This window comes from Gorilla gorilla, chromosome 8 (genome assembly GCF_029281585.2).
Source record: "Gorilla gorilla gorilla isolate KB3781 chromosome 8, NHGRI_mGorGor1-v2.1_pri, whole genome shotgun sequence".
Taxonomy (NCBI): domain Eukaryota; kingdom Metazoa; phylum Chordata; class Mammalia; order Primates; family Hominidae; genus Gorilla; species Gorilla gorilla.
In genome coordinates this window covers 14,691,740-14,711,781 of record NC_073232.2, presented here as the reverse complement: position 1 = coordinate 14,711,781, position 20,042 = coordinate 14,691,740, and the positions used below count along the sequence as shown (strand labels likewise).

The window sequence follows — 20,042 nt, the reverse complement described above, 5'->3', positions numbered from 1 at the left end:
CAAATGTGAAGAAAACATTTACAGTCATAGTTAGTTGACTCAAAATAGGAGCCATCTTGCAGAACAGAGCTGCTGACTCTAGCAACAATGGAGTTTCACGTTAAGGCAGTGACTGTCATTTTTCCAATCTCTTCTCCATCTGCTAAGATATCGCTCTAAAATGCAAATATGATGCTACTTGTTTCTTAAAAGATCTTTTACAACAAATCACAACCAGTTTTTAAAGAATTTAAAAAATCCTTCCCTACTCCGCCTGCTTCACTTGAAAAAAAAACCTTTAAAAACATCTTTTAGAAAACTTTATCTCTGGCGGTCTAGTGGTTAGGGGGAAAAAACCTAACAGAACCTTTCCAGTGGCTCCCAGCGACCTCAGGATGAAGTCTAAATAGCTCAGTGTGACTTAAGGCCCTGCCACTGCCATATGAGGCGTGAGGCTGTTCTCTCCCACAGCCCAGCCTGAGCCTCTGGCTGACATGGCTCACTCACTCTGACCAGCCCTCTGGCACAAGGAGGCTGTTCCCTGTGGTGTGTTTGCCAGCTACACACCTCCATATGAGAAGAGCAGGGCAGACCAAGAAATCTTTATGCAGCTCTGTGGTTTCTGCAGTGGCCTCTGTACTCCAGATCAGAAGCGGTCTTATGACCCTGCACCCAGGGGACACTGTGACAATAAGGTACACGTGTCCTTCATTACTAAGTAACTCGTTACTCAGTAATCCAGCCCCCATGGACTCGCCACGTGGCATTCTGGAGTTAGCGCAGGAATCAGCAGAAGTGATGTAAGTGAAGTCTGAGACAGACCCAGCGGGCATGTGGAGCCGACACACGGCACGTCCAGTTCTGCACGCGGCCTGCAGGCCCCTCGTGTGTGGAGCCGACACACGGCACGTCCAGTTCTGCACGTGGCCTGCAGGCCCCTATGCTCTGCTTTCTGTGCTGCAGCACTTCCTGAGCAAAGATCTCCCCGGCCAGGCCAATCACCCTCAATGCGTCCTCGTGGCACCTGCGTCACATTTACTATCACTTTCATTTCACATTTATTTGTGTGACTCTTTTAATCAGTGTTTTCCTTGTCCCATTAGACTATAAGAATCATGACAAAAAAGCAACATCCCCCCCACCTGCACATGTTGGGGCTCTGAGGTAGATACTAAACAAGACTGCTGACATCTGAATGGAGCTTTCTGCTGCAAGGGTAGGGGGAGGGCAGCTGGCCCGCTCAGGTCCGGGAGTTTCGGGAGGTCAGGGTTAGTGCCTCAGTGAGCGGTCTCATTATACCTGGGGTTGGGAGGAGGATGCGGGAGGGGGACTTGGGAGGGACAATAAGTCAAAACACTGAGGATAAACAGAGTCAACCTCAGAGAAGGGAGCTCCACACATGGAGAAGGCTAGCACAAACCTGGCAGTACTGGACTAGAATTGGGGATGAGTGTGAACTCCGTTTTTGCTTTTTATACATAAATAGAGATGTAGATATACGTATGTACATATGTGTATTTCTTGGCTTTATGTGCTGAGAGGACCTAGAAGCAAAGACACCAAGTGACACTGAGTTCATTCACCCAGTGCCTAGATGGTGATTCTAAATGCCATTCTTCACTAAAGAGTCACAGCTCCTTGGAGAAATGCTTGACTTCAAGACTAGGGCAAGGAAAATACAAGATAAGCCTGGAACATTATGTTACACCCCAAAGTAAAGAAGTGCCCAAAGAATTATGGCGAATTGTCAAAAGGACACAGAAGACAACTTAAAGGGACTCCCACTGGCTGGGTCTGGGACAATCTAAGTATTAAAATAAAGAAGAAACAGATGATAACCCTTTAAGTAAGACAAAATGTGCCATGGTCCATAGTGATACAGATAAGCAAATGAATAGATGAATGGAAAATAAGGGAAAGCTCTATTCTACAGCAGAATGCCAACTAATAAATGCAGAAGGAATCTGATGGAATTTCAGTATCACTATTTGGCAATCATCATAGTAATAACTGATTCAGATGAGAATCACCAGTCGATGTCAAATCTAGTGGATAAAAGTCTGATAAGGAATAGGATTTTACACAGTCTCAAGTTATCTCCCAACTTATTATTAAGTTCAACATAACTTTACACTGGAGAAACCTGGCAGAAATCATCTTAACCAAGTGAAAAGGTTAATATACCAGTAAGGGGATAAATCAGCATCGGGTGCCTCCTGATACAATGAATGCACTCAGAAGAGCACTACATGATATCTGAGTATTCTCACCTAAAATGCCTAAGTCATGGAGAAACAACACATGAACACAAATGGAAGGACATTCCACCAAATAACTGGCCTACAGTCTTCAAAACTGTTAAGGTCATAAAAGACAAGGAATAACAGAGGAACTATTGCAGACTGAAGACATGACAATTCTAGATACCTATGATCCTAGACCTAGATGAGGTTAGTGGAGATGGTCACATTAATTAATATTATATGAACTTCCTGATGCACAGGGTTGTTGTGTGGTTAAAAAGATGAGGATCCTTGAACTCAGGTAATATACATTTAAGTATCAAGAGGTAATGGGACACTGTGTGTGCAACACATTTGCAAATGGTTCAGAAATGTTAATATTGGGGTATCTGGGTAAAGGGTACTATTTCTGCAAACTTTATGTAAATTTGAAATGAAAAACAATTAAATTTTTAAAAATGCTGTCTATGCCCAAAATAGAAGAGAAATAAATTCTGGGAGGATAAAACAATGAAGTTAATGGTGAAGCAAGACAGGTTCTGGCTCCGCCCATGCCAGAATTTCACCATGGTTCCATTACTTAAATTTAAGGACTATATACTCCATGTACTCACCGTAACATCAGTTATCCTAACATTCAAATTCAAATTAAAAATATATCCAAAACCAAAAGAGGTCCTACTTGACCACCCACACTAATGGACAATCTAAAACTACTTTTCAAAAAATCTGTATTTTAACATCGGAATGTGTTTGTATTTACACTTGAAGTATGGGCATGTCTACACTGGTAACTTTTTGTGAAAAAAAATTAGTCACTGCCCTAATTCTGGAACATAATACTAATTTTCAAATATAGTACAAATGGCAGATGCTGCAGGAAAACATTTAGTATGCAGATAAAGACTAAGCTGTGAAATTTAAATACTATGTCATACCATGATTTCTTTTTGATGGCTAATATGCTAAATTTATTATTTCTAAAACTAAAATCAGCAATTAAAATAATACGTTAAGACGTGGCTGGCACTTTACCTTTGTTTTTACAAAGAATGATTTGTCTTCTGTTTCGACAAGGTAGAACAGGAAGGTACTTTTACAAGCCTCTTTCACAACACTTCTTAGTTTGACGTGCAAATTGGTGCACACGTCTACGATTATGTCTTCATAGGAGGCTGACCGTCCTGGGAAAGGCAGATACATCTCTTGAGCAGTGGCTTCTCCAGAAACATCATTTAGCTCTTTGTCTTGGAAAATGAATTGGTTGCTATTCTTCATCACCTTGTTGAATTCAGCATACTCATTGAGAATAAGTGAAATATCATTCCGAGATTCCTTCACAGTACTGTTGTATTTCAGTTTGTTGAGGTGGAATGAAACAGTGTGATTTCTTTGAGAATTTCTAAGATCTCTATTATGACTACATCTCTCTCTCCAAGAGGAAGAGCTGTCCAGACTGCTGGCTGTGTAGCCTCTCCTGGGCTGCCCCTGTGGTCTGGGATCTGACTCCACAACTGTTACCAGAAGGGGGCTTCTGCTCCTAGGTGCAGGATGCAGAAATGGGGCCTCAGAGATTTTTGTCGAAGGGAAAGCACCAATGGAGATCTGGGTTGGTGACTCCTTTGGAAAGACATTGGCAGAGGAGGCAGAATGCTGAGAATCTCCATTCTTTATGGTCTGTTTTAGTTTATGTGCAAAACGCAGATACTCCAGGTCTAAAGTGTTCTGGGTGAGGTCGTCTGCCACCTGCCAAGTGCTTGTCCAGGAGCTGGGCAGGCCACAGTTTGCAGTGACACTCGGGTGCCTCCTCAGGCTGTGTGAAGTTCTCATGGTGTCTTTGAGTTCTTTTGTTATAGAGAAGTTGGCGTAAGTCCTGAGGATCCCGTGGAGATCTCGGATTTGGACGTAAGGCGGCACACACTTCTCTTCTTTCTTTACCGCAGCAGTCCAGTGCCCGGGAGGGAGGCTCGTCTCCATGCCTGGAACCCAGCTAGAGCAGCCCCAGTCCTCTTGGTTGTTGTTGTGGAAGTTCAACGACGACTCATAGCCATCTGTGGGAACATCTTTTTTCCTGGTGTAACTACCTCTTAAAGTATAAGAATCCTCCAAATCGAATTTGGGATTTCTACAATCACCAAGCAGGTCTAGATCAGAATCTCCAGAGAGTTCATAGTGCATGTCGGAATTCACACTGACCTCTCTATCTCTGCCTAGGGTTTCAGAACCAGCCTCAGCCCTGAGCCCCTCCCCACTGTTCTCAATTTCTACGTGCTCTGTGGCTATTCCACAAACAGAAGTATCAAAGGATTCTGAAACAAAGGAGGCCAAAGGCTCTTTACTGAGGTTTTCCTTGGTGTCTGCTGTATTTTGGTAGGGACCAGCACAAAGGGCGGAAACCCCGACATTCAACAGCTCCTTTGTTTCACATGTTGACACATCTTGCAGTGTGTGGATGGCTTTACGTTCACCTTTTAGAGAAGATGTGGTGTTGGACTGAGGGCCAGCAGTGCCTGGACCTGTGGTTTCTTTATGTAACTCAGCTTCAGGCTCACCATTCTTGAGCAAACTGGCCATTCTGCCTGCTGGTATTTCCTGTGCTTGAAACGCTGGCTCTGCATTTATTGGTCTTACATAATGGGTTAATATAGCATTGTCTGAGGAAGAACAAAGCGTGGGGACCACTGAGCACATGCATCCCTGTGTAGAATAAGCTCCATCAACCGAGGCAGCTGTCAAGGACTTCACCTGCAGATAAATGCCTTCATCTGTTTTCAAATCACCGGGAAAGAGATGGTTCTGACTGCTTTTAGGGCCAGTCTGCTGTTTTACTGACACATTCACTATACCACTTGGTGCAGTTGTGGAAACCAATGTGTCAGACAAAGACTTATTTTCAATAACATTTCTAGGACCAAATGGAGGTTCACTGGACTCCAAGACAAGATGTTTTAAGTCCAAATTTCTGTTCTCTATACTAACTGGCTGCAATGGATTTCCTGATTTTACCAGTTTTTCAGGAGAAGGACTGAAGTCACCTGTGCATTTGGCAGCTGAGGCAGGCTGGTTTAACTCCCTACCATAGCACTGCACCTTTCCTGAGAAAGATATACCCTCATCATGCTCACTTGAGACAATTTCCTTAGTTACTTTACCAGGAAGGGTTGGTCTACCTGTTCTTCCTGGATGATCAGTTAATATTAGAGGCATTTCAGCAGAGACCTGCATTTGTTGTACCTGGGTAAAGTTACCTTGCCCCACTGGATGGGTAGGACCAACAAAAACATTTTCTTTTTCTGTTATGCCTAAGTCTTCTGACTCACATTGGGAGATTTGGTTGCTCTTCTCACACTGTGTACCATGAAGTTTTAAAATGCATGGAGTCACAGCCTGATATGGTCGTGTCTCTTTAACTGGTACTGGAGGTTCAGGACTAGAAGCTGGTGATACTTCCTCAATTACAGAATCAAAGGGAAAATCAGAGGTCACATTAATTTCCTCTGCAATCTCAAGGGTGCAATTTTCTTTAGAAAGTATTAAAGTAACTGGTTGTAAATTATCCCCCTTTCTCTCCTTATTTTCTACTGGTTCTTCTGACACTGAGGGATATACTGACACATTGTCAGCAGAATTCACTTCTCTGCTTTCTGTGAGAGCCACCTCTTCCGGTTCACCTATTTCCTCAGCTACATCCTGAAGTTCTAAATTTGAGAATGGGGCCTCCTCAAATTGCTCTATTTCACCAGCTGGCATTTCTTCTCTGGGACTTGTAGGTGGTGATATTGTTAGAGCTAAGTCAATGTCAGAATCTTCCTCTGATAACTCTAGGCTGACCTCTCTACTCACAGACAGGCTTGTTTGTTTGATAAATACTGAATCAAACGCTTCCAAATTCATATTTTCAGTGTTTGGACCATTCTTGTGATTCTTCCTTAGTTCTAAAGAGTCACCTGATGTGTGGCATCCTGATGAAATGCAGTTAAGTGAACACTGCTTTCCCAAGGTGGTAGAGGCTGATGATGAGTCCACTTCAACCTGTGTCAGTTCTAGAAGCCCTTCTGAAGATAGGCTGAGGAGACTCTGAGTCTGTGAAAGGAAATCCTGAGTGCATCTCACTTCTTCACTGGGTAGTAGATAACTAGAACTTTTAACTAATGATAATGCCTCCATTACCATTGTTTTACCAGATGGTAGAGAGACTGGAAGAGGCATCTCTTTCTGTAATGAACACATTTCTTTATCAAGTGTCTCTCTACCTACTGAGGAGGCACAAAGGTACTTAGTGCCTTTCTGTCCTGCAACTACTAGAGAGGGAATGTCCCTCAGGCCTTGTGTTTGTGCGTTTTCCGAGGTGGATACAGGATGTCTAAGGCTTGCAGCAGGTGATACTTGCTTAATCAACTCCTTATTAAAGGTTGTAGGTTCATCAGCTGTATTTACACCTTCTGTCTGTATTGGTACATGTGCATTTTTTTCAAAGGTGAGAGTAACTGGTTCCGGGTTAATCACTGCACACCCCATATTATCATCCTTTCTTTCCAAGGAAGGGTGACATTCATTGTTTATGGGGCTGCCATGTTGGATAAGGTCCTGTAAAGTACCTGTTTTTGTTTGCATTGCTGCATCAAGAACATCCACTTTGTTTTCAAGGGTGCCGTACACAGAGCTCTGACATATCACTGGCTGACTGCCAGGCCCATCGTAAGTCCTGGTGAATGTGGCTTGAGTAACAGTGCCACTGTAAGAAGCCACTCTTGTGCTATCCAGTGGCTGAACAATTTCTTCTTCACTAGGAACAGAAGGTCCATTAGTTTGTGTACTTCCAATACCCGAAAGCACAAGATTAGAAGTCTCCAATGATTCTTGTTTAGCTTCTTCCCCAATTACCTGAAATAGCCAAAGTAAAAAAAAAAAAAAAAATCAGTCATATAAAATGTTTTTTATACGATTATATGTACATGTGAAGAACAGAAAAGATAAAAATTAATTTTAGTTTGTGAATGTTCTTTTGAATTTTCTAGCTAAAAGAATATCACAGGGTACAAATCAAGCAAATCCCTCTTTTAAAGGCAGACTTAAAATACCCCCCAGTGGGATTTGTTTTCTTTAAAACCACACACAGAAGAGAGCTCCAAGCTTTTTGGAAGAAAAATAACTAGACCACTGACGATTTAAAAGACTTTAAATGCAGCCTGTTTGCTACTTAGCACCGCTTAATCCAGAAGTGTAGCACTAGAGAAAAAGCATTCAATTTTGTTTTTAATAAATGAGATTAGTTTTTTTTTTTTTTTTCAAGACAGGGTCTTGCTTTCTCGAACAGGCTGCAGTGCAGTGGAGTGATCTTGGCTCACTGCAACCTCTGCCTCCCGGTTTTAAGTGACTCTCTGCCTCAGCCTCCTGAGTAGCTGGGATTACAGGTACATGCCACCATGCCCGGCTAATTTTTGTATTTTTAGTAGAGATGAGGTTTAGCCACGTTGGCCAGGCTGGTCTCGAACTCCTGACCTCAAGTGATCCACCCACCTCGGCCTCCCAAAGTGCTGGGATTACAGGTGTGAGCCACTGTGCCCAGCCTAAAAGATAATTTTTAAAAAGCAAATAACATTTTTAACATCCGTTTTCAATTAGACCATAAGTACACCATCATCTGAAACTTTCCCATGAGGCAACAGAGTAAATTAATTACTACCCCCTGTACTCAGAATACATTGATTCTAGTCAACAAAGGCCCCTCATCCCTTAGCTATCTTCTTTGCATGAAACTGGAGATTCTTTCTCATTTGAATACCTCCTATTGTACATGGCAATTGAAAACTCTATCAATGCAGTTTGCAATCATAAACTGAACTAAAGGCACTGATTTAAACAGTAGCAAGCAGGATTTAGGTTAAACATTAGCAGAGCTATCATCTCAGGACAGTTCTCATAACCTCATAAACAGGGTGGTATTTGTTTTTTGTTTTATTTAAAGCCTCAAGCATGGCCTTGTCGAGCATATAATAAAATGAACTGATTATACAACTGATCACACCTCTGCAATGCTGGGAACACCATGCTCACAAACTGCGTGCCATGTCTTGAAGCATACATGTTGGAAATCAGGAACTGTGTTCCAAATCTCTTATTAAAAACATTTCTGTCTTAGGTAGGGCACGGCTTCTCACGCCTGTAATCTCAGAACTTTGGGAGGCTGTGGTGGGCGGATCACTATAGGCCAGAAGTTCGAGACCAGCCTGGCCAACATGGCGAAACCTAGTCTCTACTAAAAATACAAAAATTACCCAGGAGTGGTGGCATGCACCTGTAATCCCAGCTACTCGGGAGGCTGAGGCAGAGTCAATTGAACCCGGGAGGCGGAGGCTGCAGTCTCAAAAAAACCAAACCAAACAAACAAACTCATTTCTGGCTGGAGCACTGGCTCATGAGACTCTGTCTCAAACAAAACAAAACAAACAAACAAACAAACCATTTCTGGCTGGGGGCAGTGGCTCACGCCTGTAATCCCCAGCACTTTGGGAGGCTGAGGCAGGTGGATTGCCTAAGGTTAGGAGTTATAGACCAGCCTGGCCAACATGGTGAAACCCTGTCTCTACTAAAAATACAAAAATCAGCCAGGTGTGGTGGCAGGCGCCTATAATCCCAGCTACTAGGGAGGCTGAGGCACGAGAATCAGTTGAACCAGGGAGGTGAAGCTTGCAGTGAGCCGAGATCGTGCCATTGTACTCCAGCCTGGGGGACAAGAGTGAGACTTCTCAAAACAAAACAAAACAAAAAAACAGAGTCAACAGTGTGGGGCTGAGACAACAGAGTTTTAAGAGAACAAAGTATTAGAAAAGTCTTGAGAGTCAGTGTCCTTCTGAGAACTTTAATGGCCCTCCCAATCATGTGGCTGGTAACGTTTAGCCTCAGTCCTAAATCTCACCATGACTGTAGTCTTAGTGAAATGCCAATAGTGACAATCTTGATATATTTCTATTTCGATATATTTTTACTACAGGTAAAGTGTAATGCTTCTAAAATAAAGTCTGACAATTCAGAAAGAGTGCTCAACTCGACACATGACTAGCAGCAACATGCTTTTGGTTTCTAGTGCCTATCATGCTAGAATCCTCTTCTTCACGTTCCAGTGTGCCAACTGGTGGAGGGAGTGCGATAGCACACGTGTGCCTTTCAAGCACAGGCACAGCATTCAACAAGATGACAAAAAAACAAAAGCCTACGTAAGTACATACTAAGGAGATTGTTAGGAATCACTGATTTGAACAGTCAGGCTTGCCAAAATCATTGCTAAAATTAGTACTGATGATAGTTAATTACATATTACCACGACAAACGGTATAAGAAACTAGCATGTATATATGTATTAATTTAAATCTCCCTGACTAGCCTATATTTTCTTATTCTAAGGTGGTGATTCTTAACTGGATTTTATGTAATTCTTTGAGAATAGGATGGAACTGCTGAACCCCATCTTTAGGGGGAAAAAAAGCACATACATAGTTAACATTTAGGTTTTCTAGACTGGAATCTTGGCTTGACAATTTTCTATGTGACTTTAGGCAATTTCTTTTCTTCTCTATGCTTTAGTTTCGTCATCTATGTAATGGGGAGATTAATAGTCTTTAACTTATTTGAGAATGAACTGAGTTAATATGAGTGAAGGGCTTAGAACTCTTACTTTCTGGCACACAGTGACCCAGAAATCTTTAATTCTCATGATGATGACAATCACTTGAAGATATTCACGGGTTCTATGAGGCTCACCCAAGGACCTCCAAGTCCCCGGTGACCCCGGGTATAGGAACACTGTCTACTCTTTCTTAAGACAGGAATCATAGATGCTGCCCAAACCCAAGCAATATTATTCTAGAATAAATTTGGGCTGAAAACTTTAAAAGGTAGGTAATTTTGTCAATTCATTTGCTTAGAATTTTGTTAACAACTTTTAGACTTGCTCCAGGTAAAATTTGGATTATCTGGCCTGTTTGAATGTCAGTTGAGAACAATGAACAAAACAAAGTATATTTTCCATATTTACAAATAGTTATTTGCAATGGGTCTTCTTTCACAGGTCTGGCATTTTACTATTCCAGCATCTGTCTTCAAAAATAATTTTAATACAACTAATTTTAGTTTACTTTAAGGTTTATCAAAGTATGTCTAAGATTTATTATTGCTATATTTGATCCTTAAACAATATTCTACATAAGACTTGATAGGTATTAAGTCACCTCTTTTAAAAATTAAGCAAAGAAGCAATTTGCCCCAAATTATGCTGGGCTCCCAGATCATGTGGACCCTGTGACATTTTTCTACTCCGGGTTTTTTCAATCGGGATGGCAGGTAAGCTCTACCTGCAGACAATTCAAGGACACTTCATGAAAACCAGGTTTTTGGTGTAATAGTTCTTTACATACCTTGAGAATTCACTGTTCTAAAATTTAAAAATGCCTTGTTTTGAATGTGATTTTACATATAAACATTTTTTTCTTCAAAAATAATGCCAACATTTAACAGTATTCAGCTTTACATACCTCATTATTGTAAGAACAGATGAAATTCTGGTCTTCTTGGGTGTCTGGATCACACTCTCTTGCAAAAGTTTTTTTCTGTTCATTTTGTACACAGAGTTCCAAGCCTTGGGTAAGTGGTGTTTTAATGAAAGGAAGCAAGCAGTTAGGATCACGGAAGGATACTTCAGCAGCATGAGCCCTGGAAATTTCGTTAGTCTCCAACAGAGGGTCTGCAGAACATTTTACCAAACCAAGGGACTCCTCAATTTCACGGAGCTCACAAGATTCTAACGTGCTATTTATAGACACATATTTTGCTGGGTTGCTGTGTTCTACAACCTTTCGGGAAGATCGTATGACTTTGTTCTGATTGCTGTAAAACAGAGCTACCCACATATGAAGTAAAAGCTTCACTTCTTCCACATTATCAGGCAAATCAGTATTCCAGGGCCTAAGAATTTACAGAAAGAACACATGAAAATCATTAAAAATGGTTATTTTAGTTGATTACCTTATCATAAGCAAGTGCCTCCAATATTAACCTTAGTTTTTGTTTTTATTTTTAAAATTTACAGATATGAAACATGAATGAGTAAATATGTAGTTGACTTAACAAATAATTATCCATCTAACCCACTCATTTTACAGAGACGGGAACTGAAGAATCAGAACATGTAATTGCCTTCTTTCAAATCACAAAACCTGTATGGCAGAACCATGATCTGAACATGGGTAGCACGTGTCTTTTACACCATACAAATTCACTCTGGACACAGAATACTTATTATAGAAATGGTTCCACCAATACCCAAATCCTCATCACCATGCTTTTGCTAAGTCTGGCTGATTCGTTTATTTTACATTTTTGTGTGTCTCTTGTAATAATTGAGAAAGTCTGAAGATAAAATATCTCTCTGGGCAATTCAACAGAACTATACTATTTTCAGACTACAGTTCTGCAAAATATCCTGAAACAGTAAGGGGAAATAGAAAACATTTCTGGCCACCTGGCAGGCAAAAGGATGGCAGATCGCTGGAGTACGATAAGTCAGGGGGGCTGCAGAGTTGGGCAACAGCTAAACAGGAAGTTCTAAGGAAATGACCCTTATGAGTATATATGAACAGGTGTATGGAAGAAAGCCTGACAGCTGTAGAGTCCATATAGTCAGATGTGAAACAGTTCATTAATAGGGAGCTGAATGTCAATTCATATAGCTAATGAATGCTTGCTAACAGTGATGGTTACCATTTATTACTACTACTGGCCAGTCACTGTGCATCTCAATATATGTAACCTCAGGACACAGCTACATAATTAAATGTTGGCCACAGACTGTCATCCACCATTGATATCACCTGAAAATTTGTTAGAAATGCAGAATGTCAGGCCTCTCCCAAGGAGAATGCATCAAAATCTGCAGTTCAGTGAAATCTCTAGATGAGCAGCACACACAATTAAGAAGCACTGTCCAAAAGCAAGAAACTTGCCCAGGATCACAGGAGGTAAGAAAGGGAAAGAACCTGGGTTCAAATCTAGGTTAGTCTACACTCCAAAGCCTGTGCTGTTCACCACTCTGTTATTACTGACTTGATTCCTTCTTAAGGGAGATCTATAGAACCATCTTATGTGAAACTGCTTACTCCTATCAATCTGACCAATTTACCAAGCTACAGTGATTTTTAAAATGTTTCTTCTGGAATTCAGTCTGTAAAGCATTATTTCTGAATCTCACACTATTTTACATTAAGATCTCATCTAAAAATTGAAATTCAAAAGCCACAAGGGCTTACGAGGGAGCACTGCAAAATGGAAAGCTATTCATTAGGCTAAAATTATCTTTAAAAACTTCTCCACATGAGCACAGGGGGAAAACCAGCCTGTTACTCTTAATTGCCAGGAAACATGTTTGCTTGATGTTATTATCAAATTACTGGTTTTAAACACAACACTTCTTTCTCCTTCTCCAGAGTTTGGCATAAGTTTCCCCATCTCACTACATTCATCTCAACAGAAAAGTTTCATCCATTTTCACTAAGTTTCACTCATACTCACCCATGTAATGCTCTTACTACAGTTTTCTCCAGTGGGTTGTTGGTATATTTGCTGTCTAAACTGAATGCATATTCTGTTTCACATTTGAAAGTGATCTTAACGGAGTCATCACAGCTAAACACTATACGAGAGCAAGAAGATTTTTTCACACGGGCAGACGTTGGTCGATCGTTGGGCTTCACCACGGGGTCGTCAGGAGGCTTTTGCTGAAGCAAAAGGCCGGGCTGATGCCGAAATGGCATGACTTTCCCCACTGGGGTTGCTGCTTCAGGGCTTTTTGTCCCATTCCTGGGAAACAGAGGGCTTAGTATCTCTCTCTCCTGTAGATGTTTCTTTGAATGTTCTGTAAGGAGCAGGGCATATGAATGTTCCACAGAAACAGAAGAGCTTTGGCTTGCATCTGAAGATTCTAGCATTTCCTCAGTAAGTGCTGACTGGGCTTTAGCAGGGGCCTGACTACAAGGAACCAAGCTTTCTTCATCTTGGCTAACAGTTAAGTCTGATCCAGAATTACTCTTCCTATCAGAAGATGGGTTAGGTAGTAATTCACCTTTTTGACTTTTAACTCCTCTATGATATTCATGGTCAGATGTACCTCGCAAAGAATTTTCTTTAGAGAGCAAAACATCATTTTGTGGCAATTCAGAGGAACAGTGAAGATTTCTAGCCTCAGATACTGGTGTGGAAGAAGTAGCAGAGCTTAATGCTAGATCGGCTAACATATTTAGGGCCTGGGAGTCATAGTTGACGATGGAGTTTTCAGGAAGATCATTGTGAGCCGCTGTGGTATTTTCTGGTTGAACACTATTGATGCTAATCCCATCTTCTTGACCATCTCTTGAAATTTCTGATTGAAGCTTTGAAGCAGTTTCTCCTTTGACTTCAGTATAAAAGAAAAAAAAAAGAGATATGTTTGCTTGTCATAGAATTAACTCTCTGCCATATTATTATGATGGTTAATTCAACATGTCTGAGAAAAACTTATGTAACATATATTGCATATTAAAATTTTCTATTAGATTAAGGTCTCTTCCAACCCTCAGATAAAACTTATGTTATATATATTGCATATTAAAATTTTCTATTGGATTAAGGTCTCTTTCAACCCTCAGATTATAATGTGTTAAACCAGAGGGACAAGTCTTAAGGAATGTGTACATTAATTTAGAAAGAAATTATCCTTCAAAAACATATGAACTGATCTACACAGAAGACATACAGCTCAGCTCAAAAAATGTACAAACAAAAAAAACCAAAAAAGATGAGAGTCCTGCCCTTGGGAGCTTACAATCTAATAAGGACAGGAATGTAAAAGTTTCAAGTGTGTATGAGTTTGCTAACATACTTTCTCAGGAACCATTTCCCTGAACAAGTGATTTATTAGAGAAACTACCTAAGTTCAAATGATTTTAACTATATTGATCTTTAATTACATGATGTGATAGAAATAAAAAATTAGAAAAGTCCTAAGAGTATTCAGAATCATCAATTAATTCCATTACCTTTTAAAATTTTACTTTCATTACCAAAAACATTGACCTTTTACATTATCCAAGAAAGAGCAAATCTACTGACAATGTTCCCTTTTACAGATAATCAAATCTATCCATATGCCCTTAATCAGAACATTTACATTTGCCAGTGGTTTCTCTAGGTATTTTCAACATATTCATTATTCCTTCCTAAATGCTGTTATTATGAAGGATAAACTTCACAACTCTGCTAGGCAATGATTCCCTGCTGCAGGTAGACAGATGACCAGAAAAGCCAACTATGTTCCTCTTTATCATAGTAGCAGGTCCAAAATGAATTAACGACCTGCCAGCCAAGGCCAATGACTAACACATTTAAAGAGAAGACAGCTCCAGCCTATGATGTCATCAGTTAGAACGACAAGGGCATGCACATACATGGGGAAAGGGTTAAACTGATCAACGACTGCCCAGTTTTTATTTAAAACAGCAAACTCAAAGGGGACAGGTGGATGAAAAGGACCCAAAGCAGATAATTGTCTTGTTAGTCCCACAGGTATACTGGAAACATAAAATTAATTTTGTGATCTGATGCTAATTTCATTCTATCTTTGTTAATATTATGGCCTCCATCTACTTATCCCTTACACAAAATATTACTTACCAGTAAGGCCTAATATAAAAGATACTGTATTAAAATAAAGAAAAATGGTAGTTTAATATATTATAGTCTCACATAAATCACCCAGTTATTAACGTGTTACAGGTTCCCAATTAAAAAAACACCACCCATAATTTCTATTTAAGACATACATAAGACAACGCCAAAGAACTACATTAAAAAAAAGTTCAGTGAATAAAAAGGACAGAAAATCATGTTTCATTAACAAAAGGACTGTTTGCCTTCAAAATCATCATTTGATTCTAATTTAAATCAGTAATTTGCAAACTGAGGTCAATGTGGCCATGTTTCATCTGCCTTCTTAAACTTTGATATTTTAAGTATAAGAAGTAAAATGATTAACATAGGTGCTTAAGAAAAAAATTCAGAGATTTAAATGTAGTCATTTAAAAATGTTAACTTGGAATGTGGCTGCACAATACATACAGACATTTGCAATACAAATCAGCCTGTATTTGAACACACATTTTGAAACTTTAAATTTTCTGGGCTCACTTTTCTGCCAGTATGCAATTATATACCTCCTCGCATTAATCAATTTGTCAATAAACATCTGAAGCCAATTCAGTACAATGAATGCAAATGACACTGCTAGGAACACAAGATGTTATCTATTCTCATGTTTACAAATTGGAAAGACTGGACCAAGACACGTCAGATGAATTGAAAACAGTATGAATTAAATTATAGAATGTTCTCAAATATCCCAAAGAAGTGAGAGATTAGTTACAGTCACAACATGAGAAAACGCCTCCCTGTGGGGATAAATCTAGCTGCAAGCCCCTGACGGGCAGAGGATGCATGGGGGAGGCACAGATGGCCCACAGGGGAAGGAGCACGGTGGCAACAGCAGAGGCGCAAGGCAGAGAGGTGAGGTGCAGTCACACCATAAACTCCCAAGAGAGACAAGCAGAAGAGCTCAAATTTGGTATGGAAGCCAAAACTGCAGCATATGGGTTTTTGAATGACATGATGAGCTTTTAAAAAATCTTCAGTCATAAAACAATCTGAAAAAACTTAAAGAATCTCAGGGTATGCTTAAGTTGAAAAAAAAAAAACAAAAAAACAAAAAAAAAAACAAACCTGGCTGGGCATGGTGGCTCACACCTGTAATCCCAGCACTTTGGGAGGCCGAGGCAGGCAGAGCATGAGGTCAAGAGGTCAATAAGTTGAGACTATCCTGGCCAAAATGGTTAAACCCCATCTCTACTAAAAATACAAAAATTAGCCAGGCGTGGTGGCATGCACCTGTAGTCCCAGCTACTCGGGAGACTGAGGCAGGAAAACTGCTTGAACCTGGGGGGCAGAGGTTGCAGTGAGCCGAGATCGTGCTACTGCACTCCAGCCTGGTGACAGAGTGAGATTCTATCTCAAAACAAAACAAAACAAAACAACAATCCAATTTCTTTCTCTGAATTCTCACTCTCTGTGAGATACTAACATCTAGTAATAGATGAGGGAGAAAGTAGAATCAGGAAAACCAGACAGAAAACTCATAGAAAGAGAGGAGGGAATGAAGTCTCTCTGTTAAACAAAACAAAAAAAATACACACACACCACAAAAAAATCAACACCAAAGGGAAAAAAAATTAAGGAAAGTAGATCCAGGAGGAAAGCTGGTATTTGTCTCACTAAGGTGACAACAAAATTTTCTAGTACAGAGGTTATATCTAGCAGTTGAAAATACAAAACTGGAGCAGTTCATGTGACTAAACTTGATTCTTTACTTAAGCAAAGTTAAATCAGTAAAACTACTTTTAAAATTAATGCCTTTTAAAACCAAATACAGGATTCTCAGCCAGGCATGGTAGCTCATGCCTGTAATCCTAACACTTTGGGAGGCTGAGGCAGGCAGGATCACTTGAGCTCAGGAGTTCAAGACCAGCCTAGGCAACATGGTGAAACCCCGTCTCTCTTTTTTTTTTCTGAGACGGAGTCTCGCTCTGTCGCCCAGACTGAAGTGCAGTGGCGCGATCTCGGCTCACCACAACCTCCGCCCCCCGGGTTCAAGCAATTCTCCTGCCTCAGCCTCCCGAGTAGCTGGGATTACAGGCATGTGCCACCACGCCTGGCTAATTTTGTATTTTTAGTAGAGACAGGGTTTCTCCATGTTGGTCAGGCTGGTCTGGAACTCCTGACCTCAAGATCCACCCACTTCGGCCTCGCAAAGTGCTGGGATTACAGGCGTGAGACACTGCGCCCGGCCAAAACCTGGTCTCTGTAAAAAAATACAAAAAAATTAGCTGAGCATGGTGGTACGTGCTTGTATTCCCAGCTATTTGAGGGGGCTGAGGTGGGAGGATCCCTTGAGCCCAGGAGGTCAAGGTTGCAGTGATTGTAAAGTGAGACCCTGTCTCTAAATAAATAAAACTAAATACAGGATTCTGGATTACTGACAGTTTTGGACAGTCTGTTTATAATTCCCTTTAGATAAACTTATAATCTTCTATTTTTATAATTGATAATGGTCTAGAAAAATAATGCCAGATACTACTTGCTTCTGCATTTAGTCATAAATAAGGCCATTTATACTTTAATGCTTGTAGACAATTCATGTTCAGGCTTTTTGCAAAGTAAAAAGTAGGCTCTATGTTTTTGAAGGTTTGAGCTTTTGTACCTTCCTAATTTATTTACATTAGGCAACCAGTTTACTTAGTTTTTTTAATGTCTGAACTGAAAAACACAGAAAAAATTATTGGGACATTGCAACTGCTCTTACACTATTTCAATAAATTATCTTGCACTCTCTGTTAGATCCGTATTGGGGTGTTTAAATTTATAGGAAGAGTATTTCTTACCAGGTTGTAGCTGCTTTCTGTTTCTGGGGTTCTCATTGCCTTTTACTATATTTACTCTCTGTTTTTGTGGAGATTTCTTCACAGGTGGCTTAGCCCTTGGAACAGTTTTGACTGGAGATTTCTCTTGTTTCCTTGCCCTTTTAGCATTTGTTGGCACTGGAACATCTTTAGAAATAGGAGCTTCTTGGTTTTTCCTATCCAATTTGGTTTTCTGTACAAACTGTGCAGTCAGCACTTCCGCACCTTATGTAGAAAAGACATCATTTTTGTAAGGGGTAGGGGCCCAGATACTTAGCATAGCTTTTCCATTTTTTGTTTTGTTTTGTTTTTATTTTGGGGACAGTAACTTTAGTAATGGGGAATAAACTATGAAGTTTCAGGTATTTAATTAAAAGATTTTAACAAATCAAAAGTTAAACATTCTCACATAAATATAATATGAACTTGCTAAATGTCTGCCTATATCCCTATCAGATGAAGAAGAAAAAGATCAGAGTAATAACTTTGTAACAACTGAAAAAAAAAGAAAAACAAACAAACAAACAAAACTTTGGGCTGGGAGTGGTGGCTCACACTTGTAATCCCAGTAATGTTGGGGGGCCATGACGGACGGACTGCTTGAGCCCAGGAGTAGGAGACCAACCTGGGCAACATGGCAAGACACTGTACAAAAAAATAAATTAGCAAGGAGTGGTGGCATGTGCCCATAGTCCCAGCTATTCGAGAGGCTGGGGTGGGAGGATAACTGGAGCCCACACCACTGTACTCCAGGCTGGGCAAGAGTGAGACCCTGTCTCAAAAAAAAAAAAAAATCTTCATAACCTTTCCTGACTAATGTGACAGGTAAGACTGAATATGCTAGATCACAGCCCCAGGATATAGATATTTCTGTTTAAACAAACAGCAGCACAGCTTCCATAAGGTGATGTGGTTAAAACTATAACCACACTGCAGAGAAGAGTTGTATAGAGAGCAATATATTTGGAGAGCCATATTATATATTTTACGTTACTACTTGTAAACATCTAAATTTTAATACCATCTGAAAAACAATCTTTTAAAAGATGGGAAGCCTGAGGAAAGTGTGCACCTGGTTTTATTTCTAACAAATCTGCTATCTTACACAATGATGACTCTTAGAAGCGCTCTGGGAAGCCTGAGGAAAGTGTGCACCTGGTTTTATTTCTACCAAATCTACTATCTTACACAATGATGTCTCTTAGAAGTGCTCTGCTTTGCTTCTCACATGGCATAAAAATAGCTAAAGGTGGAGCTAAAGGATGGGAAGAAAAAGGAAATACTAAACACCTGCTTATAATGCACAACAGAAAGTGTTTCAATCTTTTAAGAGTTAAAATTAAGCCTCAAAGATATCATATGAAATAATCACACATTTAATGTTGGCAAATATTTTTAAATTACATTATACAGAAGATGCTACTTCTCACTAAGGACACTAAAAATGATATTAAACAGTTTAAGAAACTGATCAGTGTTAGTGAAATGTAGGAGAAAAAAGGAGACCCATTTCATTTCATTCTTTTGGGGGTTAGGGAAAAGAATAGTTTTAAAAATGTTTTCAGAATATCTTAATGCTGTACATTTCAAGTCTGATTATTTTCCTCCCTACCAAATTATTATATTAATAAGTACTAAAGCAGCATATTTTTTTTAACAATAAGACTTCTTATTACACTCTAATTACATTTTCTAAAATCTTCAGCATAGGGAAGAGCAAAATAAAAATAAATCAGGAAAACAGTTAAGACTAAATTAAAAAGAAAAAGATTAGACAACCAAGACCCAGGGGGAAACTTTCTAATATTTGTACAAACAGAAAGGGAAGATATTCCCAAGTACTCCCAGGTGTTGGGAGAAAAAAGAAAAATGAAACAAAGTGATCCTGCATAGATTGTTTTGTTTACATGTAACATTCAATACCATGCTTCTCAAACTGAATGCAATTAATCCACTGGTGGGTTGTAAAATAAATTCAATGTGTCACAACTAGAATTATTTCTTTCTTTTTTTTTGAGATGCAGTCTTGCTCTGTCACCCAGGCTGGAGTGCAGTGCAGCTCACTGCAACCTCTCCCTCCCAGGTTCAAGAGATTCTCGTGTCTCAGCCTCCCAAGTTGCTGGGATTACAGGCAAGTGCCCCCATACCTGGCTATTTTTTGTGTTTTTAGTAGAGACGGGGTTTCACCATGTTGGCCAGGCAGGTCTCGAACTCCTGGCCTCAAGTGATCCACCCGCCTCAGCCTCCTAAAGTGTTAGGATTATAGGCATGAGCCACCACACCCAGC

The 20,042-nt window shown here is 40.0% G+C and overlaps 1 protein-coding gene across 17 annotated transcripts in view; it reads right to left on the bottom strand.

Annotated features, from left to right (window-relative positions):
* Positions 1–20,042, bottom strand: part of TASOR2 (transcription activation suppressor family member 2) — a 79,827-nt gene that overhangs the window by 11,467 nt on the left and 48,318 nt on the right. For 14 of the 17 annotated variants that reach the window (XM_063709853.1, XM_055353145.2, XM_063709852.1 and 11 more), the window contains 4 exons: positions 17,738–17,980; positions 12,786–13,665; positions 10,754–11,183; positions 3,258–7,106 (listed from right to left, as the gene is read on the bottom strand). In XM_063709853.1, the coding sequence (XP_063565923.1) occupies positions 3,258–7,106; positions 10,754–11,183; positions 12,786–13,665; positions 17,738–17,980 (5,402 nt within the window). The remainder of the gene's footprint in view (positions 1–3,257; positions 7,107–10,753; positions 11,184–12,785; positions 13,666–17,737; positions 17,981–20,042) is intronic. The other 3 variants (XM_055353143.2, XM_055353140.2, XM_055353141.2) reach the window with 1 other exon arrangement.